We start from the raw sequence: 25104 nt of genomic DNA on the forward strand, positions 1-25104 counted from the left end.
TGCAATTAAACATGTTTATTGAAATAAACTGTGAGTCATACAGATTGTTTTCCACGTGATAGAGATGTCATACATTTCTCCTAGTAATAGATAATAGCCAGATTAAACATAACAGTAGAAGAATCTAGAATAATAAATTTTATTACTAAGAGTCTCCCTAGAGATCAGCAAACCCAACCCTTGAACAGATGAGGCAACTAATGACCGGAGAGACTGGCATTCTCCACTCTACAAATGTTTAGGGCACTGAGCATGTGCCAGGCACTTACTTGGCGCTGGGCATATAGAAGTAAACAGAGCATGGTACCCGTACTCAAGTTGCTCATAGCCAGGCTCGTGGGCGACAGTGTCCAGTAAGCAGGAAATTAGCACACAGCCTAATAAGTATGGTGAGAACTGCATGCTCAAGCTACAGAGTGCACCCAAGCCGGGCCTGGGAGCAGCTCTCTGGGGTCAGCTCAAGTGTGAGCTGACCTGGGAAAGATGAGCAGAAGTCACATAGACAAAGAGGTTGCGAAACTGCCCCAGGAAGGCTTGGGTGAGGGAAAGCATAGTGCATTTAGTTCATCAAAGGCGTTCAAGTACAGAGGAATTCTAGTCCTGGATACTGAAGACAATAGTCTCCTGACTCCCAGTGCAATGCTATTTTTAGAATACTATCTGTCTTTCTAGGTCTCCTGACAAATATGTGATGATTCAGCACATATAGCAATAGTCTTGCATAGAGAAAAGGACACATACATGGCTTATGCTTACCCAGGTAGAGACATTAAGTTGTCCAAACCCTCTTGTTTAAAATGTTTCTTTGAGGAGTAATTACTTTGTATTGGAGCCTTTCATTTCCTCCCAAAATTTCCATCAACCCGGTCATGCCATAAAGCTCTGAAGTCTGGAAGGGATTTTAAGGAATCACTTTGTCAGTGGCCAAGGGAGCCTTCGCCCCCCTGGTGCAGGCAATATTGGGGCCATCATCTGTAGAGAACGTAAAACTTTATCATAAAACGGACCAAAACCATTCTGCATGTTATTATCACCACGTGGCAGCAACCCAGCAATTCTCGGTCACGTCAGTAACGAAACCCTCCTCCCTGCCAAGGCAAGCCGCTCCTGCCGCCCCTCGCCCACGTCTGCCCCTGCACCCAGATCCACCTGCACGCGCGGAAGACACAGGCTGAACAAATGCTCTGCCCTTTTGTAAACATAGCTTGAGGAGTCAAAAATCATATATACAAGGAACCCCAGATCGGTGTTTATCTTCCTACAATTTGGACATTTCTCTCCAGGGAAGGTTCTTGCCTCTGAAAAGCCTCGAATCCCTTTTGAGCTGGGGATGACATCCGACGCCCAGCTTCGGCACTCACAGGCTTACCAGGAGCAGTCCTCGCTCATCCTCTCCGGCTGGGCCGCCTGGCAGGTGCTCGGTGGGATGAACACCGAGGGGTCTTTAATGCCCAGCTGTATGTCGAAAAACCGCGTGGACAATATCACACTGTAATTTTTGGTGAAGGTTTCCTGGACAGGATAACAATCCTTGACAGTATAAATGCCGATCCAGGTTTCATCTGTCAGAGGAAGGGAAGTTGACTTTTTAACATAGAAGGTAGACAAAATGCCTGTATTTTTTTCTCTTGTGTTAAAATATACATAAAATTCACCCTTTTAACTATTTTTAAGGACAGTTCAGTGGCATTAAGTGCATTCACATGAAACCATCGCCACCATCCCTCTCCGGAATTTTGTCATCTTCCCCAGTGGAAACTCCATGCCCTCTAACACTCGCTCCCCATCCCCCCTCCCCCAGCCCCTGGCCACCCCCATCCACTTTCTGTCTCCATGACCGGGACTACTCTAGGGACCTCAGACAAGTGGAATTATATAGTATTTGTCCTTTAGTGACTGACTTATTTCACTCAGCATCATGTCCTCAAGGTTCAGCCATTATCCGTGGCTGAATAATATTCCATTGTTTGTTTACACCACATTTGGGGTATTCATTTATCTGCTGATGGACACTTGGGTTGTTTCTGCCATCTGGCTCTTATGATTAATGCTGCTATGAACATGGGTGCACACATATCTTTTTGAGTCCTTGCTTCCAATTCTTTTGAGTATACACCCAGAAGTGGAATCGCTAGGTCATATGATAATTCTATGCTAAACTTGGGGAGGGGGGATTGTTTTTACACTGTTTTTTACTATTTCCCACATACACCATAAACCTGTGTTTTTGAAACCATTTTGGGGTAGGCATATGAAGGATTGCAGAGAAGAGCTTCACATCTATATGCAAAAGCAGACACCGGGTATAACGGGACTAGATCTGGTCTCTGTGACTTTAGGAAGTGATACGAGGATTCTAAAGTAGACCACAGACAGATGTCTTCCATGTCACAGATCTCAAGACTATTCAATGTCAGAGCCAAGGACAAGCCCATAACAGCCAATGGCAGAAAGGTACAGGGGGTGCTAGAAGGCTGAGGTGTTTCAAATATGATGCTGAGATTCTGGAACTAAACAACCAGCGGGCGGGGGGGGGGGGGGAGAGGGACTTCAAAGCAGGTGCGGGGGACATTAAACAATTTGCTTAAGCTTATAAATTGCCCTAACTACCCTTCCTTAATGGACTTAAACTTTTTCCCCATCACGCTTCCTGAGATGCAGCACTTGGCTATTTTCTGAAGCCTTACACGATCTAGCTGACTTTCTGTCAGACCACTCTTGGACAGTGATCTGCTCCTGGGGCCCCCCTATGGAGTACTGGTCCTCAAACGTGGCGTTTTGAGGGATGTCTAGAGGGTCCCAGGGCTCCGTCAGGGTGATCTTGGAGCACTGCTTCGTGGCTTGTTCAATCTGAAACATCACTCCATCCTTATACAGCAAAATATATTCAAATAATCTGAAAGACAGATATAAAGAAAATGGATCAGGACTTCATGTTACAGTCATCATGCCTCTTATCAGCATACGGTCCAAAGGTCTTCGATACAAATTACTCTTAGAACAAGTAGACAAAAATAGTTTTGCTTACGAGGCAATCACTTACTTATTTATGAGCACTCGACACATTGACAACCTAAATACGAAATCATTAAAATTCAGAGTTCAAAATTGATATTGAATCATTGAGTACCTATTATATGCCGGATCCTGTGCTTAGGCTACAAACAGGAGGAAGACAGGGCCCTGGTTTGTGACTTTTTAGCCACAAGGACCTAGGAGGATTTGACCCTTGGTTTGGCTGAGTTCTCCTTGCAGCACTAAACCAGGACTTACTGGGGTACACTGAATGTAGCACATCCAGAAGCCACCGAGGTCAGACCACACACCTGTGCCCCATTGTCTCGGCTCTCAGTCACAAGTAATGGGCTTCAGTAAGGCACAGCTGCGTGAGAATGAGGCCCCCACCCCCATACCCGGAGGAGGCTGAGACAGACAAAAGTTGAGGGGACCCCAGAGCGACTAGTTTCCCACAGTTTGTCCTCACCTCTCCAGCCCACGTGTACAGCCCATGTGTGGGGCGAGCCAGACGGACTCCCAGGCTGGGCGGGGAGTCTGCAGACACCCCCACCATCGCCCTGCACGCCGCGTTGTCCCCAGTCCTGTGTGGATCTTAAAGCTAAGCAATCCTGGTGTTGGGGGAAGCCAACAGGTTCGGCTTCCCTGTGTTTGTCAATCCAAAACTCAGGCCACGGCTGCTGGTCCAGCAGAGTGAGGACGCGGCTCTGACCTCACCCAGTGAAATTCACAACGCTTGAGGGCGAAAGAGCTGAGAGGGGGCGCTTTTCCTGAGCAAACAATGTGAGAGTCATTCCACCCCACAGCCTCCATCTGCCTCCAGGGCAAATGTTCGCCATCCCAAGTCCGAACTTAAAAAGTATTTTCTTCAGAAAAACTATTATAAACGATCACTGTCTACATGGTCAAAATAGTACCACTATTAGGGTTACGCTTCCTTTTTCTTTTTTTTTTTTTAAAGATTTTATTTATTTATTTGACAGAGAAAGACACAGCGAGAGAGGGAACACAAGCAGGGGGAGTGGGAGAGGGAGATGCAGGCTTCCTGCCGAGCAGGGAGCCCGATGCGGGGCTCGATCCCAGGACCCTGGGATCATGACCTGAGCCGAAGGCAGACACTTAACGACTGAGCCACCCAGGCGCCCCACGCTTCCTTTTTCTATGAGCCAGTATGGAAATGTAAACATGACCTCATTTTATATATTCAGATATATCCGTTTTGCTTCATTCCAGCAAACACTTGAAATAGCTTACGAGGGTCAGTGCCTTTTAGAAGTGGAAGTGATTGCGAACAGAAAAGGAAGTGTTCATTTGCTGCGATATCGCTCACATGAAAGTGGAGCTAACCTCATAAAAATACGCATGCAGGGTTCCCACTGTACTGTGAGCCCTTTGCAGGAGCTGGGGTTGTCTCGGGCCCGGTGAAGTCCCTGGCACATCAGTCTAAGCATTCATGTGTGGAGACAGACACATTACTCTCAGTGTTAGAGGACTATCCATTCATAAATACGGGACTCTGTACACAAATCCTGTTCCACAGGCTTTTCAGGGGTGGCAGGACCCACAAAACACCTGCACCATGTGCCCTCGGGGGGTTCTCTTCTTTATTCTCCTCACCATCAGCACCGTCCTCTCATGCCTTCCCAAGCCCAGGTTGTCTAGCCTAGACAGTCAATCGTCACACCTGCAGAAACCCCAGTGGTGTGCTTCTCACACCGCAGCGACTGTCCCCTGGAAGCTACGCACCATGGGCAGCAGAGGCGGGGGGGGGGGGGTGCTCCTTCCTGAGGACAGCCCTCAGCCCCTGAATCCGCAGGTCACAGAAGCAGGATGGCCAGGCTGGCTGTCCAGGAGCCGGCCACCATCAGCAGAGCTTACTGGACCAGAGAAGGACATGTGACCCAGGGCGAGACGATCAGATGCCCTTCCACGAACCTGGGGGATTGCCACCTGAGGACTGCGAGGCAGTCTCTCTATGTGCTGGACATGTGCCCTGTATACTCAGAGGCCGTGGGAGGCTGTTTCCAACATGTGAACTGAGCAGGAGTAAAGAAGGAAGCCGGGAGCATTGGCAAGCTGGGACTCCCAACGGCAATGCATTTGCTGGACGCATTTCTTCTCTGAGGCTCAGTGTCTGGAGATCCCCCTGCAGAGTTATGATGGTTGTTTCCTTTGTTGTAATAAACTTTTGTGTGACTCAGAACCAGGGCTCATTTCTAATATAGTGGAGGACTCCTGCTGTTCCACTCTGAGCCCCAGAGGACAGCCACCAGCACAGCTGTCCTGGGAGAGACATCACGTGGCCCTGCAGGGATGCCAGGGTCACGGCCGCCTGGTCAGCCCCCAACTGGGGAGGGGAGGGGGCGGCAGGAGAGGAAGGCCGCCAACATCACTGCTGTCCCGGGGCCAGCCCTGCCCATGCACAGAGGGAAAATTTAATTTCCCAAGAAGAATGCTAGACTTGAAAGAATCATCACAAACTATTAACATTTATCCATTCTGGGTGGTCTGAACACAGGTGTTTGTTACAGTGTTCTCAGTACTTTGCTGTTTTCAAAATATTTAACTTTTTCACAAGAGGCCATCATCTGATATTGAGGTTATGTTGACAGTGCCTTAAGTAAAACAGAAAATATTCATTTAATGGGAAACCAAATACAACCGTATAACTGTTTGTTTGGTTGTTTTTCAAAATCCCATATGGATATCAAGGCTAGCAGCGCTCCATACTGAGTTTTGGAACAGAAGCTTTTGATAATGCTGTTGCGGCTTGGGTACCGAGGTGAACATAATTCCTAGTTCAGAGGTAAGCTTCTCCATCACAAAGAGGACACAGGTTCTGGAGCCTGATAGAGCCATTAGGTCAAAACGCAGAGATCAGCCAGGGTTGAAATGAATCATCTGCCTGGGATGCTGTGCGGGTAATAACCGGTAGACCCGAAGGACTGGACTGACCGTCTTCAACCGAAACTCGATCCTGGGAAGCAAGATCAAAGCCTGGCTCCCAAGTGGAGGAAGCTGGGAGGACAGGACTCACAAATCACACCCCCAGGGTGCAAGCAAGGTGAGGTGCTGGAAAGGGCCTGGAGGACAAGGCAGGCAGGTCAGGCCTGGGTCAACAACAGCCGGCAAACTCCTCCTCGCTGGCCAGACCCCAAGCAAAGCACAGCTCCCGGGAGGGCCCTGCCAGGCCTCAGCTGCGAGCAAGGTCAGGCCAGCCAGGCCCGGCCAAGGGGTCAGCAGGCTGAGCTAGCCACACCAGCCTCCATGCACAAGAGGTGTCCAGTGCCCCCATTTTGCCTCTCTCCTCGCGGGACCAAGGATTCCTGTTGCTTTTGACAAAATTCTCAGGCTGCACTGACCATTTCTGTTGTTCCCTGAAAATCCACTGTCCTAAAAATTAGGCTCTCCCATCCCCATATTTTCCCAAACACTGAAAACCTGTAGAAGTTTTATATCTTTCCGTTTTTGTACAACTGATTCATGTTCAAAGTAAAAAAAAAAAATCCCAACAGTACAGAAATGAAAAATGAAGTAAAAATTGCCCAGAAACTCACACTTACGGAGGTAACAACTCTGAGCCTCTGTGTCTAAGCATATACCGATATTTTTATTTAATTTTCTTTAAATTGTGGCAAAATACACATAACGTAAAATTTACCATCTTAACCACGTTTAAATGTGTAGTTCAATAGTGCTAAGTAAATTTGTATTGTGCAACCAATCTCTAGCATTCTTTTCATTTTGCAAAACTGAAAATCTGTGCCCATTAAGCAACTCCCCATTTCGCCCTCCCCAGCTCCTGGCAACCACCTTTCTACTTTCTGTCCCTGTGAACTTGACTCTCTAGGTGCCTCGTATAAGTGGAATCATACAGTAGTTGTCCTTCTGTGACTGGCTTATTTCACTCAGCATCATGTCCTCAAAGTTCATCCATGTTGTAGCATATGTCAGAATTCCCTTCCTTTGTAAGGCTAATATTCCACTGATTGTATAGACCACATTTTGCTTATCCATTCATCTGTGTATAGACCCTGGGTTGTTTCCACCTTTTGGCTATTTTGAATAACGCTGCTATGAACATGCTGTGCAAATATCGTATTGATTTTTCATTACGTGTACTAGACACGTTTTACAAAAATGAGTGAATATTATGTTTTCTAACCTATGTTTTAAATTCAATAGTTTGTCCTTGATATCCTTCCAGGTCAAAAAATACAGATTTATGGAATCAGTTTTTCTTAATTTACTATGAACTATTTTTAAAATGCTGAAGTTAAGGGACTAGTACAATGATCACCTTTGTATCTACCACTTAAATTCAATAATGTTGACATTTTTCTGTATTTGTTTATCTATTTTCTAAATATTTGCTAAAAACAAAGACTTTCTGCCTCCCTACCACACCATTATCACACCTAAGAAATTAAAATTCATTCCCTAATGCCAGCTAATATCTGGTCCATATTCAATTGTCCCCCAAAAATGAATTTTAAAGTTTTTTTTTTTTTTTAAAATCAAAATCCAGGGTGCCTGGGTGGCTCAGTCGGTTAAGCGTCTGCCTTCGGCTCAGGTCATAATCCCAGGGTTCTGGGATTGAGCTCCGCATCGGGCTCCCTGCTCAGTGGGAAGCCTGCTTCTCCCTCTCCCACTCCCCCTGCTTGTGTTCTCTCTCTCACTGTCTCTCTCTGTCAAATAAATAAATAAAATCTCTTAAAAAATAAAATCAGAATCCAATCAAGTTTCAAGCATTATATTTGGTTGTTAGGTCTCTACTATTTTAAAAATCTGGAACACTACTCCTACCATTTTTATTTTTTAACATGGCCTTGACTCCAGGTCTGCACAAATTCCCCATTCTAGATTTTTGTCTATTTCCTCATTTAACTTGCTCCTAAAGCTCCTGTCATTCCTCCAAACTAGACCTGAATTCTAAAGGCTTGATGTAATTTGGTTAAAGATTTTTGGAAAGAAATTGATAAGGCTGTGTGCTTCATGGTGCATCATAGCCGAAGACAGGTGATATCCCATCCCTGCTACTAACTTTGATCACCAAGTTAGATGCTTACTCCAGATGTCTCCATTATGAAGGCGTTTCCTTTTACAGTTAGCAAGTAATTGGTCAGGAATACTTAGTGATGCTGGGAAGAGTCTATTAGCCAATAAGTGTCACCTAATGGTTCTGGGTCAAACCATTTCCTGAATCAATTATTTCACTGGAGAGTGGGATACCAATGGCATAACAAATGACATCTTTCTTTTTATCTACTTATCTATCAGTCATCACCCTGGACTCAAGAATTTTTATATATTCAATGTATGACAAGTAAAGTCATTATTCCATTCGATGCTCAGATTGTCACAAGTTCTGTCAGTGGGAGCTCCTTCTAGTCTGTTGAAAGAGGAGATCCACTGGAGATTTCTCTTCCCTCCAAAAAACAGACTCCCTGTCCCGCTCTCCGTCCTTTGTTTCCTGTCTTTGAACATAAGGAAATAATGCTTGGAGTGGGGACAGCCACTTTAAGGCCATGAGGCAACAAGTCAGCATGCCATCTTGCAACTGAGAGCCAACTTTCTCTGAGAATGGCAGAGTAGATGGATGGAGAAGAACCTGGGGCCTTGATGATACTGTTGAGTCAGACCTAGGAACATGCGTCACCAGCATTCTGAGGTAAACTACAAACATCCTTATAGTTTCAGCCTCTGTTAGTCAGATTTTCTGAAACATGCAGCTATAAGCACCCTAAATAAGGAAAATCCACTGCTTTATAGTTCTGATCTATCAGATGCTTTTCAACAACTCTCTGAGAGCCTTTTGTTCCGGAATGAGCAGGGCCCAAGGATCTGGCTAAGCCCAGAACCTACAATATCCGAGCCTGGCTTGGGTGTAGGTAAATCCGAATGGCCACTGCCTGTGTAGCCAAGAGGCAACTGTTTTTCTGTCTTGAATCAGAGCGGTCAAGGGGGAAAAAAATCCAGTCTGTGGCAGAGGTTACAGACTGGCAAATTCCACTGACTGACATGTTATTAGCTTTTCTTTCTTTCTTTTTTAAACAGAGGAGAAAATATGAGGCTGAGAGCATAACTAAGTCATAAATAATGTGCCAGGATTGGACTCGAGGTCTGATCTCCTACCAGACTCACTCTAATTCACCAACACCGTGCTCTTCCCCCTCCTTTCACAGGGGGAAGGAGTGATTCTTCCCACCCACCTATAACTGCTTGGCCATCCAAGATGTCTTAAATTGCAGAAAAGGGAGTGGACAAATATACTATTGTGATCACAAAAAGGACTTTGGCTTTTAGGGAAGAAATTGGACACACTTTGGATTTGTGTAATATGCAATATAACAGATTAGGAATGCAAGCCAGTTCTCTGACTCTTAGCGGGGAGAACTGAGCGGTAGCCACTTGCCATTCTGGTCCACACCGAGAGCTAGTTACACTCTATCGTACTTATGAGACATAAAAGCAAAACATTATTTCAAAATTGTTGTGTCAGACAGAAACTCACTGTGCAAGCTGATATCAACCACATATAACAAAAGGGATAATTAATTTTCCTAGGGATATGCAGCCCTAGGAAAAGTAAAATCAAAGAATAATTATGTGTGCAGTTTAAGGAGCTGTAAGGTGATGGGCTTCCACCACTTGGATTCCAGTTCAAAAGAGGAAAAGGTTGCTCAAGAAACTGAAGAGCTTTCTTTTTTCCAAGAATGTTTCAGCATGAAAACTGGCAACGTACAGCCATATACTCTTTCATCTGATGGAAGATAATAAAAAAGTGTCTCATGAGACAATAGTTCAAGCTGTCTTTTTCTCACCACTGAAAGGAATAGCCTCACTAGTACCAGGATACCCATGTTGCCATGGTACACAGTGATTTCTAGAACTACACATCAGGGGCTGTGGTGTTAAGGAGGTTGGGAGCATACAAGGATAATCAGGTTCGTCCAGTCAGTACTACGCTTCTCAGGAGAAACATATCAGTTGTCACTGTGTGTAAACATAAACACAGACACCTTGCAGCTAACAGTTAATAAGTCTAATGTATAAATCTTATTTTTTACTTTCACTGGGATTTGGGATGATACTGAATTTAAGAAATAAAGAATAATGTGTGACCACAAAGATAGCTCTCTAATGAAAAACATGATTATCAAAGTAGAAAACACAGTGGAGGTGGCACAAGATGCTCTCACTATGGGAAACAAACAAACAAAAAACAGAAGCAGTGAATTAAAAGGTACGATTCTAGAACTCTAGGAAAGTCATATAGAGTGACAAAAAGGCTAAAGGAAAGATAAGCAATCTGGGTAACAGAGGTAAGAGAACCAATCCATGTAAGTAGAGAGAGAGTCTACAAGGAACAAAGAGAGAGGACAGAGTATTGCGCCTCCAGGAACAACAGATGAAATTTCCGTAGAGCTGGACATAACCTGGGGATGTTAATAATGTTCCAGGATAACAGAAACAACCTACAAAAACAAGGGCAGAAAAAAAAATGTATTAAAACAAACCCAAACATAGTTTGGTATCAGACTTCCCTTCTAGAGCTCTAAATGCCATAAGCATAAAATACTATTATTAGTACCCAATGAATTGTGTACACCCCAAAATTAGCTTTATGTTAAAAGGCACTAAGTGGACGTTCTCAGGCATTCAAAATCTCTGGAAGTGGGGGTGCCTGGGTGGCTCAGTCAGTTAAGCGTCTACCTTCGGCTCAGGTCATGATCTCAGGGTCCTGGGATCGAGTCCCATGTCAGGCTCCCTGCTCGGTGGGGCGACTGCTTCTCCTTCTGGCTCTGCCCTCCCCCTGCTTGTGCTCACGCATGTGCGTGCTCTCTCTCTCTAATAAGTAAATAAAATTTTTATCAAAATCTCTGTAACTGTACCACCACAGCCATACCCTCTCTGAAGAAAATTAATTGAATACATTTTCTAGCTGACCGAGACATGAATCAAAATAGAAGATTCAGGTAGATAAGCATATCAGCATAAAAGATATTGCAGTGAGGAGGGCACGTACTGCATGGAGCACTGGGTGTTATACGAAAACAATGAATCATGGAACACTACATCAAAAACAAATGATGTATTATATGGTGACTAACATAACATAATAAAATTAATTAAATTAAAAAAGATATTGCAGCGAATAATAAAAGGAGTAAAATCATTTATGTTTCTTTTGTGGCAACGCTACTTAAAAGTTTGTACAAACACTCACACAATAGAAATTCCTCTCTGTTTAACAGGTGAAGCAGTTGACCTTATAGAGGCATAGTGAAAGAAGGAGCACAAGAAATCACCCAAGCACTTTAAATTCTTTTCAACATACTGAGTGGGACCTAAATAAATACTTGTCCTTTACAGAAGAAACTGTGTTCTGTTGACAGAAAAGTGGATTCCCAAGTTCCATCCCCTCACTCCTTAGGAGAACTGAGACAACACCAGGGAGGCTCTCTGGGGGTCCCAAGGGCACACCAGACAATAACTGGAGCTGGACGGGGTTGGGGGTCGCTGTCCAAAATACAGTGTGTGACAAAGGGGACAGGGAGAGGGCTCGATTCAGAGCGAGAGGGGCCTCTCATATCCAGAGGAAACACATAAACCACATCAGAACACAGCACATGACATGACATTTCAGTGGATATTCAATCTGGAGTCCATTCTCTCCCCAGCACCTCTGCTCCCCAGAGGGCAAGCTGGTAAAACTGTCCACTGCCCTGTTCCTTCTGGAATGAGAGCTCCAGCCTCTTGTGCTTTCTCTACAACTGCCTCCCCACATCTACCAGGGCCCCTCTGCCAAGAGTTGTCCCTGGGATTCCTAAGGAGACCCTCTTCCCTCTTGACTTCAGCCAACTCAGTAACTCCATGGCGGCCCAGGCATCTTCCTCGGAGGCATGTCTGCCTTTCTCACCTTGACATCCTGGATCACCAGCTTCTTGATGACACGCTCTGGGAAGGAGGACTTACAATTCCAGAGAATATAAGATGTACCTCAGTAAGGGACTTGGTGAGTGTGGGGGGGGGGGGGTGGTTCTTGTTTTTAGAAGCTTTAAAATCAATGCAGATGGTCCGGCTTACCAGAGTCCTCCCTGCACATATTTTTGAGCAACCTCAGAAGGCCTTGCTTTCATCATGGCTGAATTTGGATGCCACATCAACTAGTCTGGTGGTTCAGGGTGCCTCATACATTCCTCCTAAGTTATAGCTCACCTGCAGCTGATAATGCTATGTCAGACCAAGGAACTAATGTGCCCCTTGGCCCTGTGCCACCATCTTCCTATCTGACAACATCTTCCTTGGCAATTTCTGAGATGCTCCAGAGCAGCAGGGTCTCTGGCACTATGATCTGAGGGATTGTGTCCCTCCCCCAACCCTACCAAATTCATGTGTTGAAAACCTAATGCCCAAGGTGATGGCATTACAATTGGGGTCTTTGGGGGGTGATTAGGTCATGAGGATGAAGCCTTCATGAATGGGATTAGTGCCCTTATACATGAGGCCCTGGAGAGCTAGCTGGCCCCTTCCACCATGTGAAGATACAGTGAGAAGTCTATGACCAGAAGAGGGCCCTTACCCAACCATGCTGGCACCCTGATCTCAGACTTCCAGCTTCCAGAACTGTTAACAATGAACTTCTGTTGCTTATCAGCTACCCAGTCTCTGGTATTTGTTACAACAGACTAAACAGACTGAGACAGTGGGGGAGCTTGGAGGGATTCCTTTGGTGCCCCTTCTAGGGCAGGCTGACGGCTCTCACTCATTGGCACAACTCACACTCTGGAACTTTCCCAGTCCACATAACTTTAGCCACAACTAATGCAGCCTTCTGTGAAGGAGCACCACAGCCTTTTTGTCCAGGGGCAGCTGCCTGCTGCGTAGGACCCAACTGTCCAAGAGCTTCTCCAATCTTTGGAGGATCTGAGGGCCATGGAGGCACCCTGCTGGGGGTCTGATTCTTCACATGGCCTCTCTGTTCCAAGAGGCACTGCTTCTGAAGGAAACCACTGGTGCTCGGGAAACTTCCAAAGCCCATATTGGGGGAAATTCTCTAAAACTGGGACTGAGGAGCAAGAGAAACATTGAAGATAGTGTTTGATGAGGGAAGAGCAGGGGAGTAGCTTGTGGATGAAAGGAACCAGGGGGATCCATTTCTAGAGGTGGTGGTATGCCTTCTTAGGGGTCACCGCTACAAGCCTGCCTAAAAACTTTTCAAAATATGGGTAGGCGGTGCCATTTGATATCAGAAACTGTTCTTGACAAAGAAGATACATGATGTAGAATATAAATACTTAATAAACTATAAAACCATTCCAGAAATCCACAAGTTGATTGTTAAAAATGTAATCATGAGGAAAAAGAAAACTGGGAAGGCTATCAGTAGATTGGGTGAAGTTGTTTCAGAGTCCAGAGAATATCATGTACAAACTTATCATGATGATAAATATAATCTTGATGAAATGGAATATTTTCTAGGAAAATATAAATAACCCAAACTAACGCAGAATGAAGTAGAAAGTTAAGTGGATCAATAACCAGAGGAAAATATCCTTACAATGGCCTATGAGATCTTAGATCTTTGATCTTAAAAAGAGATCAAAGAGTTATTTCTTCAAAAGAAGTGAGGTCCTAATGGTTTCAGGAATTAATTTTTTCCAACCTCAAGGCTGGAGAGCATAGAGACACATTGAAGGCTTGCCAATTCTTTAATAATTTTGCAAAGCTTTTCTTCATTAAAATATAGAAAGCAGAAAAATAAAAACTAAAGAACAAGCTAAATTGTGGCTATGGATTAAAAACAAATCATAAATAAAATGTTAGCAAGTCAAATCCAGCAGACTATTAAAAGCCTACTTCATAATGATAAATGAGAATTTATTTTAGAAGTGCAAAGATGGTTTAATGTAAAGCAATCTATTAGTACAAATCACTAAGTTGGTGAAGTTTAATATCCATCCTGATTAGAAGAAATTCTTTATAAAGTAGGTCAGAAAAGTATTTACTGAACATGATGGAGTATCTTTGTTAAACCAACAACCCATAGGGGACTCACCTGGGGAGTATTAGAGACAGTCACAACAGAGTGGGAATCACAAGGGGGTATGACATCACCGCAGGCATGCCATTTTCTGTTTCTTCTTTATCATATTAGAAATGACCAAAAAAAATTAGACTCCATAGAAGTGTGAGTGTGGGAAACATGAGCAATCACATTCTGCCAGCTGAAATGTCTGCCAGTTGGAGCAACCTTCCCGAAGGGCAAAGTTGTCACAACTTAAAAATGTGCAAATCCCTCTTCTATCATTTTCTTATCTAGCAATGCATCCAAAATACATTAAAAAGTGGTACGCATCTAACTGCACACTTGTAGTCGTCTATACTAGTGGGAAATAGACGGGAAACAAACATGACTATCCCACAACAGGGGACAGCTTAAAGAAGCTATGTTCTACCCATTAGCTAGAACACCACACAGTCCTTAGAAATGGCATGAAAAATGTGCACAATATTTTGTTAAATAAAAAAAAAATGCAGAGCATGTTTCCATTTTAATTTCAAAATCACATACACAGGAATAGGAAAAGAAATCCAGAAGCACATACATCAGGATCCTTAGTCCCGTATAGCAGGATGATGAGCCATTTTTACTCTCTTTATGTTGCTCTTCCGTGTTATTTAGATTTTCCACCATGAACATGTACAATGCTAGTAGTACAAAAGCCATGAAAATGGTATTTATTTACTCAGCACACATTTATTGAGTCTTATGACGTACCAAGCATTCTAGGTGCTGGGGTTTTGGTGATAAATCAAACCAATAATATTCTCTCACTCAGGGAGGCGAGACAGACAATAAACACCAGACAAATGAACTGACCAGATGATGTCACCCAGGGATCGTGTCCGGAGGAAAACAGAAGGAGATGTGATGGGGAGTGGCTGGTGGGGAGGGTCACAGAAGGTCCCTCTGAGGAGATGGTGAGCTGAGACCTGAATGAGGAGAAGCCGGGAATTCAAAGATGATAGAAGTGGACTAGTCAGTATAGATGAGTTTGCACGGTATATTGTGAAGTGGAAAAAAAGCCCACTGTGAAACAGTAAGTCCTTCAGTATGATGGTCTGCATCTCAAAATCACCTAGGATAGAGGCGCCTGGGTGGTGCAGAGGTTGAGCATCCGACTCTTGGTTTTGGCTCAGGTCATGATCTCAGGGTCATGGGATCGAGCCCTATGTCAGGCTCCGTGCTCAGCGGGGAGTCTGCTTGTCCCTCTCCCTGCCCCTCTGCATCACCCACCTCACTGTCTCTCTCTCTCTCTCCCTCTCAAATAAATAAATTTTTAAAAAATCACCTAGCATATTCAGAAGACATTACGAGTAGTCATATTGGTTGAGCAGTTACGGATAATTTTTACTTTCTTTCTCTGTGCATACCTGCATTTTGGGTATCCTTCTACAATGAATAGAGGTCACCATTATTACTCATTTCCTCATTCAATTACTCCAAAAAAATCTAATTCTGTGGTGTTGGAGATAATAGCAACAACCAGATAAAAATTCCTAACTGTGGAATCTTGCTTTGGGCAAGGGGAGGCAGAGGAGATGAGGGGACAGGTTCAAAAAGCATTAAATAGGGCGCATGGGTGGCTTGGTCGGCTGAGCGTCTGTCTCAGGTTGTGATCCCAGGGTCCTGGGATTGAGTCCCACATCGGGCTCCCTGCTCAGCCGGGAGCATGCTTCTCCCTCTGACCTCCCCCCCTTGTGCTCTCTCTCTCTCTCAAATAAATAAATAAAATCTTTTTTAAAAAAGTATTAAATAGTATGTCAGATAGTGATAAGTGTCGTGAACATGTAAGGCAGTGAGGTTCGGTGTATGAGAATGTTGGCAGGACAGACAGTCTAATTTGGGAGGGGGCCATGCGGCTTTTTAGGGAGAAGGCTTTCTATGCACAGGAAACAACAACCCAAGTGCCAACAGGGGGAAGCTTGCTGAGCTGGGGGCGGGGGGGGGGGGCTGGCAATGAGGGGCTGCTGCATGCTCAGAGACAAAACATGGAGGGGGTGGGCAGCAGATCCTTCAGGGCGGCCAGGCCCTTGTAAGGACATTCATTCTGACAGACAGAAAGGCATTGGAGGGTTTTGAGTGGACGAGTGACACGATACGATATTTCTAGCAGAATCATTCAAGCTGCTATGTTGAGAACAGACCAAAGGGGGCAGGGATGGAAGGAGGAGGACCCGTTAGGAGGTCAGTGCAAAAAAGCCCAGGCAAGAATGATGAGGGTTTGGGCATTCATGATGACAGTGAACATGGGGTCAGATTTTGGGTCTATATCAAAATTAGAGTGGACAGATTTCACTTATGGACTACTCATGGCAAGTGGGAGAACTCAAGGATGACTCTAAGGGTTGATCCTGAGCAACTGGAGTTGCTATTAGCTGAACCTAAGAAACCTGCAAGAAGAATAACATTTGTTGGTTTGTTTGTTTGTTTGCAGGGGAGGCATTAGTTTCGGGTATGCTAAAGCCATGACTGAGCTGAGGGCACCAAGAAAGCGGTGTAGACAGAACAGTAAAGGCATGGCAAGCCCGAGCCCTGGGACATTCTACTGTTGATGGTCCACAAGAAGAGGAGGAAGAGCAAAGGGAACTGAGAAGCAAAGGAAATGAGATGGAAGGAGGGACACCAGAAGAATGTGGTCTGTGAAGATACCAAGATGGAGGAAGTGAGCACAGTAAAATGAGGAGTGATAAGGGATCATCTGGTTAATAAAGGGAAGCATATTGCTCTTGGGCAGAGCAGGCTCAGCAGAGTGTGACACTCAAGGTTTGATTGAAGAGGGCTAGAGAGGGCATGGGGGTCAGAGACCAGACTTAGCATGAGATTTGCTTTAAATAGAAGGGGGAAATGGGGTTTCAGCTGGTGGGATCAAGAGAGGAATTTTTTCTTCAAAGATGGGTAAAATAAAAGAAATTATGAAGGGGAAAATAGAAGATTTTTACTGGAATTGGGGAAATATAACACTATCACATTTATTCCAGGAAAAACAAACCACTAATTGGTGGAATATTTTCAGATCTTTGGGCACTCTGCCCCTGACCGCCATCTTCGAGGGCAGAATCAGGAAGAAACAGCTCAAGGTTGACAGAGAGAAGTAAAGATGTTTTCAGAGCAGTTTGGCGATCACTTCTGGCTTCTAGTTATAAGTTAGTCTTACACCCCACCAGTCCTCTGACACCGTGGGGCTTGTCTTCCTTGGCACTAAGGCTCCTCACTGTCCGCTGCTCCTCGGCATCCCAGCACCAACCCTCTGAAATCCAGGGTCAACAGACCCACTGAATTAAGACTCAAAGCAAACTTTACGGGCTTCCAAGAAAATCTCTTTCTTGAAGAAAAACTCAGTTTTGCAAATCAGCATGGTTCATTTTTGAGGATCAAAAGGCCACAAGCAGTCAGACTTCCTGAGCTAATAATAAAAGAAAATGCTGGCCCCAGCCACCAGAGATCAAGGGGAGGGAGCAAAGGCAAAAAGAGACATTCTCCTGAAAGTCTGAAAGTTGGGATTTCTTAAAATGGAAGCCCAATCCACGCAAAACAGGGTTGTGATTAAATAAATTTGTGGAGGGGCACCTGGGTGGCTCAGTGGGTTAAGTGTCTGCCTTCGGCTCAGGTCATGAACTCGGGGTCCTGGAATCGAGCCCTGCATCGGGTTCCCTGCTCTGCGGGGAGTCTGCTTCTCGCTCTCCCTCTGCTGTTCCCCCCCTGCTTGTGATCTCTCTCGAGCACGCTCTCTCCCTCTTTCTCAAATAAATAAAAACTTTAAAAATAAATAATCGATTTGTTGAGCACTTCATACTAATTTACCTCCCCCAGCCATATAGATGGATTCTGAAGATTTACAACGATATAACCCTAAGAAATCCAAAAGAAGACAAACATAACCTGATCTTCCCTTTCCTCTCGCTCAACAATGTAATCTAAAATCACTAGGTAGGGCCAAGCAAGGTAAGCATCTGCATGGTCTAGCCTAGGGTGCAGAGGCCAAGTGGGGTGAGGGGGCCACCCATGGAGGGAACATGCATCACAGCAATGAACAATTGGTTACCTACTGCAACCAATAATGGGAGCCAGTTTTCTCTGAGAAGAGACCTCCAAAAATGAACCATGTGGGGGTGGAGCAGAATTGGAGGTTCTGGTATAAATATATATATGGATTAGAATTGGAAGCTTAGCAATGTACCTACACGTAAATTTGTGTATATGTATGAGTAAGTGACTGTGTGTGTGTGTGTGTGTGTGTGTTCAAACCTATATCATACCCTTGCTTTGTCCACTGAGAGGGTCGGGGAGCCACACCACCTAACAGCTATGAGCACAACTAGAGCAGGGACCTTGGCTTCCAAATATTTTTCACCAGTAAAAGTAACCAGAGCTCCGGGCTCAGAAATGGCTTATTCCAAGACTCTAGCAGAGAGAGTATAGATAACTTTGGAACATCTTATTGTGGCAAAAAGTGAAAAAGTGCTCAAAGAACAAGAGATACATGTTTAAAGAATATAAAAGCCAACTTGAAGAGGTGCCCACTGGCCAGATCTGGGACAATGTGAACATCAAAACAAACAGTGAGAACAAATGCAATACAGTGAGAATCCTTGAGTTCTTGCTGATATAAATAAATGAATAAATTGAGTGTCATGAAAAATGGGATGTGTACATGGTTTTAAAATATCTCTCTACAGGGGCACCTGGGTGGCTCAGTTAAGCATCTGCCTCCGGCTGAGGTCATGATCCTGGGGTCCTGGGATCGAGTCCCACGTCAGGCTCCCTGCTCAGTGGGGAGTGTGCTTCTCCCTCTCCCTCTGCCTCTGCTGCTCCCCCTGCTTGTGCTTTCTCTCACTCTCTCTACCGCTCTCTGTCAAATAAAGAAATAAAACCTTTAAAAAATAATAAAAAATAAAATATCTCCCTATAGGGTGCCTGGGTGGCTCAGTCGGTTGAGCATCCAACTCTTGATTAAGGCTCAAGTCATGATCTCAGGGTCATGAAATCGAGCCCTCTGTCAGAATCCCCACTGGGCGTGGAGCCTGCTTAAGATTCTCTCTCTCTCTCTTCTCCTTCTTCTTCTTCTCCCGCTCCCCACCCTCTTTCTCCCTAAGGAAAAAAAAAAAGAATTCCCTATAAAATACTTATTCATTACAAAGTTAAAAAGTGTCACTTCACACTGAAGAAACCTTGCAGCTGTCAGTTACCCAAGTGACCCCAGTAAACAACACAATGCAGTAAGAACAGAGTACTACCTCCATGGTAGTACTAATTATTCACCTACCACTGGTCAATAATTAGAATCTCATCGTAAAGAGACATTAAACAAATGCAATTAAAGGCACATTCTACCAAATCACTGGTTTTTAATCTTACAAATTATCAAAATGCAAGGAAGACTGAGGAACTGTTCCAGTCAGAAAAACATGGAAAAGACAGGACACCTATAAACTGGGGCCTTTGGCTATAAAGAACATAAATGAACAACTGGCAGAACTTGAATGAGACCCGAATTTCAGATGGTAGAAATGAATCCGTGTTAATTGTTAATTTCTCAGTTTTTATGGCCATGTTGCAGTCGTGCAGAAGAATAGCCCTGTTTGCAGGAAATGGGGGTGGTGGGGATATCTCACTCTCCAATGATTGGGGGGGGCGGAAATGGCTGTGTCTTTACTTTCTGTAAGAATGTGACAGCTTCAAAATAAAATAAAACTCTACATTTGGAGGGAAAAACACCCTTATCCTGCTGTTCAAACACAATGATCGTTGAAGTTACCTAGTGTGATAAGAGCCGTTGGAATTAATCTTCCACAGCAGATACGTGGAGGAGCACTCTGTAAGCAATGCTATTCATGCCCTGGAATATTCTGCGCCCCCCACCCACACACACACACAGAGCAGAGCCTTCTGAGTCTGCAGCCAGAGCACTTAAAGGTGACCCCTCATTCTTCTGCCCAGGAACACAAGTTTAGGTGAAAAGGAGAAGGAAGAAAAAGCATTTTGGTTTTATCTACACAAAGGGACACACTGAGAAAAAAATGTAGAATCCATGTTAAGTTCATTACCTCATGGTAGAAACAGGAATCAGCCTGATATAATAAAAGCACACTGAGTGCGTCTGTGGTATCATTTCGTCTTTAAGGAAGAAAGCCTAAACGCTATTTCGTATAAACACTGTCGATCATTAAAATTAAATTCAAAGATGAAAAACTGATATCCTGAGAAGTTAAGATCTTGCCGTGGTGAAGCCAGGATGAAAAGCCATGTGTGGTGTCCCATGACTCGCTCACTGGATGTCTGCCCTCTCTCCACTACACTAGGTGGCTTTCTCCAGAAATACAGAAGAGAAATGATATTCTGTTCTCCAAGAAATAGAATGCCCAGGGAAAACTGAGACAGACATGATCTGGTCAGAATTTGAACTGAGAATCCACTTGCCACGCCATTTAAGACCTATTTTTTCTTTTCACCTTTTACCCCCTCAAAGTCCCCAAACAGGTAAGATTGGGAGTCGATTAGTCTTCTAAGATATTATCCCTAACGTTCCCCTGCATATTCTCTTAATGCCTCTCTGTTTGCTCTACGTCAGTAGCGCCATTAATCCCAACCCCCAAGCCGCCATTTTGCAAGTGAGAGCAGTAAGTTACTGGTGGCCTCACAAAATTCATTCAGTATTGCTTCTCCCACAAAGTTCAACATGTTCGCGGGAATATGAAAATAATCTTCTTGCTTTTCCTCCCTCTTCCAAATGTAATACTTGTGAGTTTAGTCAAGGAGTCAGGAAAGATAGCTGGAACCAGAAAACAAAATAGTATCAATTACTAATATTCCCCATCCTCTGCTAAGGCTGTCTTATCTGAAGCTTGTAAAGTTGTTTAATCTTTTCCATCATCTCAGGGAAAAGAGAGCCTGGAAAGTCCTAGTCATTCCACAGTAACTATCAGTGGGATTTTCCATAACAATCTGGATGCAAAATAAAAATCTTAAGAAGTTGATCCAATTCTAAAACTTACTTCTCAACTTACTAATAAATATGAAGAGACAACCCATCCATATTTTCTTCAAATAACATCTGGTTTGTTGGCCAGACTGCTAATACCTGAAGAAGTTTCTGAGTTTGTTCCAGCAAATCTACATTTAAAGAGCTTAAAAATGCATTTATGCACTAAACATTCTTTTCTACCTCTGACTGAGGGCCAGAGATGGGACTGTGAGACAGCATCTTGCCAAGAAACTGGGAAAAAGGGGAATAAAACTGCCTCCTAAAATCTGAACTGTGAAATCAACACTTGATAGGTCAGGACAAAGAAATGAGAAATCACCAACCACATGGGGACAAAAAAGTTCTAGGCCAGCAAGATTTGGCTGTGACCCCACTAAAGACATAATGCACACATATAAAGACTCTATGAATCGATCGCGGAGTCCTCGATGAAGAAGGGCTGCTAAGACAGCCTGAACAGCACTCACCAAGGCTCCGTGCAGAGTGGAGGGAGTCCGCACCCGCAGGGTTGGGGTAGCATAGAACCAGCAGCTAGGCATCTTTCTGGTGAAAAATGAACGCATCACTGAATCTCAGCCCCATTCCCCTGGGCTGGCCTGTCTTACTCATGATGGAAAGCTCAACATGGAGCATACAGCCTGGCCTAGAGCAAGCAATCATTAGATTCAGTGACTTTGCGCCAGCTCTTTGCTCACAATCTCCTGATTATAATTTGGCTCCTCACATAGTTCAGCCTACAGGGAGAGAATGACCTAGTCTTGTGGATCCGAGAATCCTGGCCACCATGCCAGCCACAGGACTCACTGAAATATATATTTTAGCTGTTAAGCCTGCTTCCTCGCAGTCGGCTCCAAAAGGAAGGGCCCCTGAGTGCCCTTCCTGGTCTAGTTTCTGAGCCCACAGGCTTGCCTGCCGGCAGCAAGCCTCTGGGTCACGGTAAATTCACCAGGATGGTGATGATGGTGGTGGCCATGGGGACAACTGCAGCCGTGTACTGAGCACGTTCAAGGCGTCAGACCCTGCACAATGTGCTTTACATACTTGAACTCATTTAATCCCCACAACAATCCAATACATTAGACACTATTAGCATTCTCATTTTGTAAATGAGGAGACTGAGGCTCAGAAAGCTTCAGCAACTTCCCCAAAGACCCACACTAGGATTCTGCACTCAGGCTCAGATTTGTCCGACTCTAACACTCCATCTCTTATGTTGTGAAAATATGACCTTTGGGGGAATGGACCCTTACCCTTCTCCTGGCCACACTCCTCTGCTTCAGCAGTGTGCTCGGAGCCATTCCAGTCTGTCTGCAACATGACTGGTCATCAATGCACCATTATTGGATCAGGCTTCACATCAGTGCACAGAAAAGTTAGCAGTTTATCCACAATCAAAAGTGCACAAAGCCAACCCTATCTCAGTGAACCACATCACTATCCATTCTGTGCCATCAGAAGCCAAAAATGGGGGCCTCTCCTTGACCCTTCCCCCCCCACCTCCATTGTCAATAAACCTCTTCGATACTTCCCTAACGAGTCCGCTTCTCACCATGACCATGGCCACTATCCATCCTTCTCCTGGACCTCGACACAAGTCTCCCAGGTCATGTGTTTGCTTCTACTCTTGCTCTCCTTTATTTGCAACCATACACCCAGTGACCCTTCCTTAATCCAATCATGACCTTCCACTGTTTGAAAATCCTTCAGTGGATCCCAACCTCTCCACGTCCTCTGTGCTTCAGTCCTAACAGTGAATGGTCTGCAGGTCTTGGAATACCCCCAGCCCTGTCTGCTCCAACATGTCCTGCAATAGACCTGCATCCTCCCAGAGCAGTCTTCCCTCCTCCGGTCACCAGTGCAAGCCTTTGGGGCTCACTCACGCTTAAGCGCCTCCAGGAAGCCTGGGTTAGCTGCCCATCTGAAGTGTTCTTGTCACACTCAGCATACCCTTGATCTCACTGGGTGGGAATTTTCCTTCATGTGACTCCACCCACAGACTGTGACCTCCCTGAGGCCCAGGACCCACTCTGTTTATACAAAGAGCTTGCCATGAAAACAACGCATGATGAATGCATGAGAGCGTGGTTAACTGCACAGGTGTCAGAAGCCACCCAGCTTCCTCAAGCCCCAGCTGTGTGGTCTGAAAAAAAATGCTGAATCTCCCCAGACCTCAGATTCTCTGTCTATAAAACAGAGATCATAAAACCTCCACTATCATGCTGTTGTGAGCTTTTCATGTAATATGTGGAAACTCTTCAGCACCATGCCCGGTATATAATAAGTGCTCACACGCTGGTTGTTGTTTATTGTTGTTACTCTGTCCTTTGAGGCTGAGCCACAATGTTCTTTAGAGGCCTCAGAGATCCTCCCAGGCCCCCGTGATGACTTGGCTCCTCCAGCTCTCCTCAGCACTCACATTTTACCCTTCCAAATGTATTAGCTTCCATTCTCGAATATACTGCTAAAGGTTCTGTCCCTTCAGTACTTCCTTCAAGATACCTAACACTCCAACAAATGCTTTAGGTGAAATGACATCAAAATTTGCCCCTGAGCACACCGGACCCTTAAACCATGGACATCACATGGCACCTCCTAACCACACAAACGCCACCCAGAGAGGCCAGCATAACCCCCAGAGGAGCACACATAGGACTTTCCACAGGAAAGCTGTGGAGTTGACAGGTGGTGATCCCAAAATAGCCATCAGGTCTCAGAACGAGGTCACCCTTTCTCACAGCAGACGTGGGAAGGTGAATCACGAGACAAGTGGTTTAAGAGAATGGCATAGCTTTGTGCAGCTATTAAAAATAGGTCGGGGGCCAACCAATAAAATGGCGATTAAGAATGCATAAGAGATGGTGTATATAAAAAAAAGATGATGTTTTTTGATCACAATATGTCACACTTGCTTTAAAAATGTTAAGGAAGTAGATCAAAAGTTCAATAGTTGTAGCAGGGTGATGAGCTTGTGGGCGATATTCTCCTTGATTCCCCACACCTTTTGCAGGGTTGTCCTATTCCTTTAAAACTGCAACAAGAATTCTTAAAATATATACATTCTGCGTGCCTCCCCCGCAGATGGCTCCTGGAAGAGATGAGATGGTGTAGATGAGACGCCCGAGGCTGAAGCCTGACTCAGCAGTGTGCGGACCAGGGCGAACCTGGGCCCCGGGCCGCGGCGATGCGATCCCGCCCCTGCCCGGTTCCTTCTTCACCGGCCACCGCCGCACTGAGGAGCTCAGCGTACAGAGGGCCCAGCCCTCCACCCAGCCCCCGACCGCGCTGCCCCCCGGCCACCCTCCCTGCGACCTTTCTCCTCGGCAAGAGGGAGGCGCCGCCAGCGGCCCCGCGACCTGGCCCGCGCCCCCCGGCCGCCCACCCCGCGGCCCGCGTACCTCTTGCAGGGGATCAGCGCCTTGCGCTCGTCCAGCACCCGCACGCGCTCGTTGAGCCCGTCGTAGGAGAGCAGGGCGCGGCTGTTGCGCCCGCTGCTCTGCCGGTACAGAACCTGGCGGCCCTCCCACTGCTGCGGCGCCTGGCACGGGCGCGGGGTCCCCGGGGCGCCCCCGGCCCCCGCCCCCGGCGCCGCCGCCCCCAGGCCGCAGAGGCCGCCCAGCGCCCAGAAGCAGAGGCCCCCCAGCAGCCAGGCGCCCAGGGCCTCCCGGGCCACGCCGAGCCGAGCGCACCCCGACATCGCCGACCGCAGCGCCCGCCGCCCCCCGAGAGCCAGCGCGAGCCGCAGGGGGCGCTGAACCGCGCGGCCGCCGCGCAGCCTTCGGCCGGGTGCGGGATGCGGTCTCGGCGAGCTGGCTGCCTCCGGCCGCGCCCCCCCCCCGGCGGTTGGGGTCAGGCGCGCGAGGTGCGGGAGCCGGAACCAGGGCCTGGGAAGGCCCGGGTGAATCGCGGAAGCGGTTCCTGCCTGGGCCGCTGGCCGCTGCGGCTTCTGTTTCCACTTGCTCTCTGCTGCCAACAGGAAATGCAGTGGCAGCGGTGCCACTAGCATCCTGAAGGGCATCCGCGTTTGAGAGGGGGGCGG

At 45.9% G+C, this 25104-nt stretch overlaps 1 protein-coding gene across 3 annotated transcripts; it reads right to left on the reverse strand.

The window, feature by feature from the left end:
• EPDR1 (ependymin related 1) lies at positions 1-25104 on the reverse strand. Of its 3 annotated transcripts, none has more exons than XR_013443072.1 (4): positions 24464-25104; positions 22319-24153; positions 21536-21611; positions 14555-15015 (listed from the first exon to the last, which is right to left on the reverse strand). XR_013443072.1 is itself a non-coding variant. In XM_036084031.2 (3 exons), the coding sequence occupies exons 1-3, from the start codon at positions 24760-24762 to the stop codon at positions 1366-1368; spliced, it is 705 nt and encodes a 234-aa protein (XP_035939924.1). In that variant the 5' UTR covers positions 24763-25018; the 3' UTR covers positions 1-1365. The 3 variants fall into 3 exon arrangements, 1 of the variants encoding a protein (XP_035939924.1); XR_013443071.1 differs by lacking the exon at positions 14555-15015 and adding an exon at positions 19412-20855; XM_036084031.2 differs by lacking the exons at positions 14555-15015; positions 21536-21611; positions 22319-24153 and adding exons at positions 1-1562; positions 2688-2896 and having other exon boundaries at positions 24464-25018.

This window comes from Halichoerus grypus, chromosome 12 (assembly GCF_964656455.1).
Source record: "Halichoerus grypus chromosome 12, mHalGry1.hap1.1, whole genome shotgun sequence".
Taxonomy (NCBI): Eukaryota; Metazoa; Chordata; class Mammalia; order Carnivora; family Phocidae; genus Halichoerus; species Halichoerus grypus.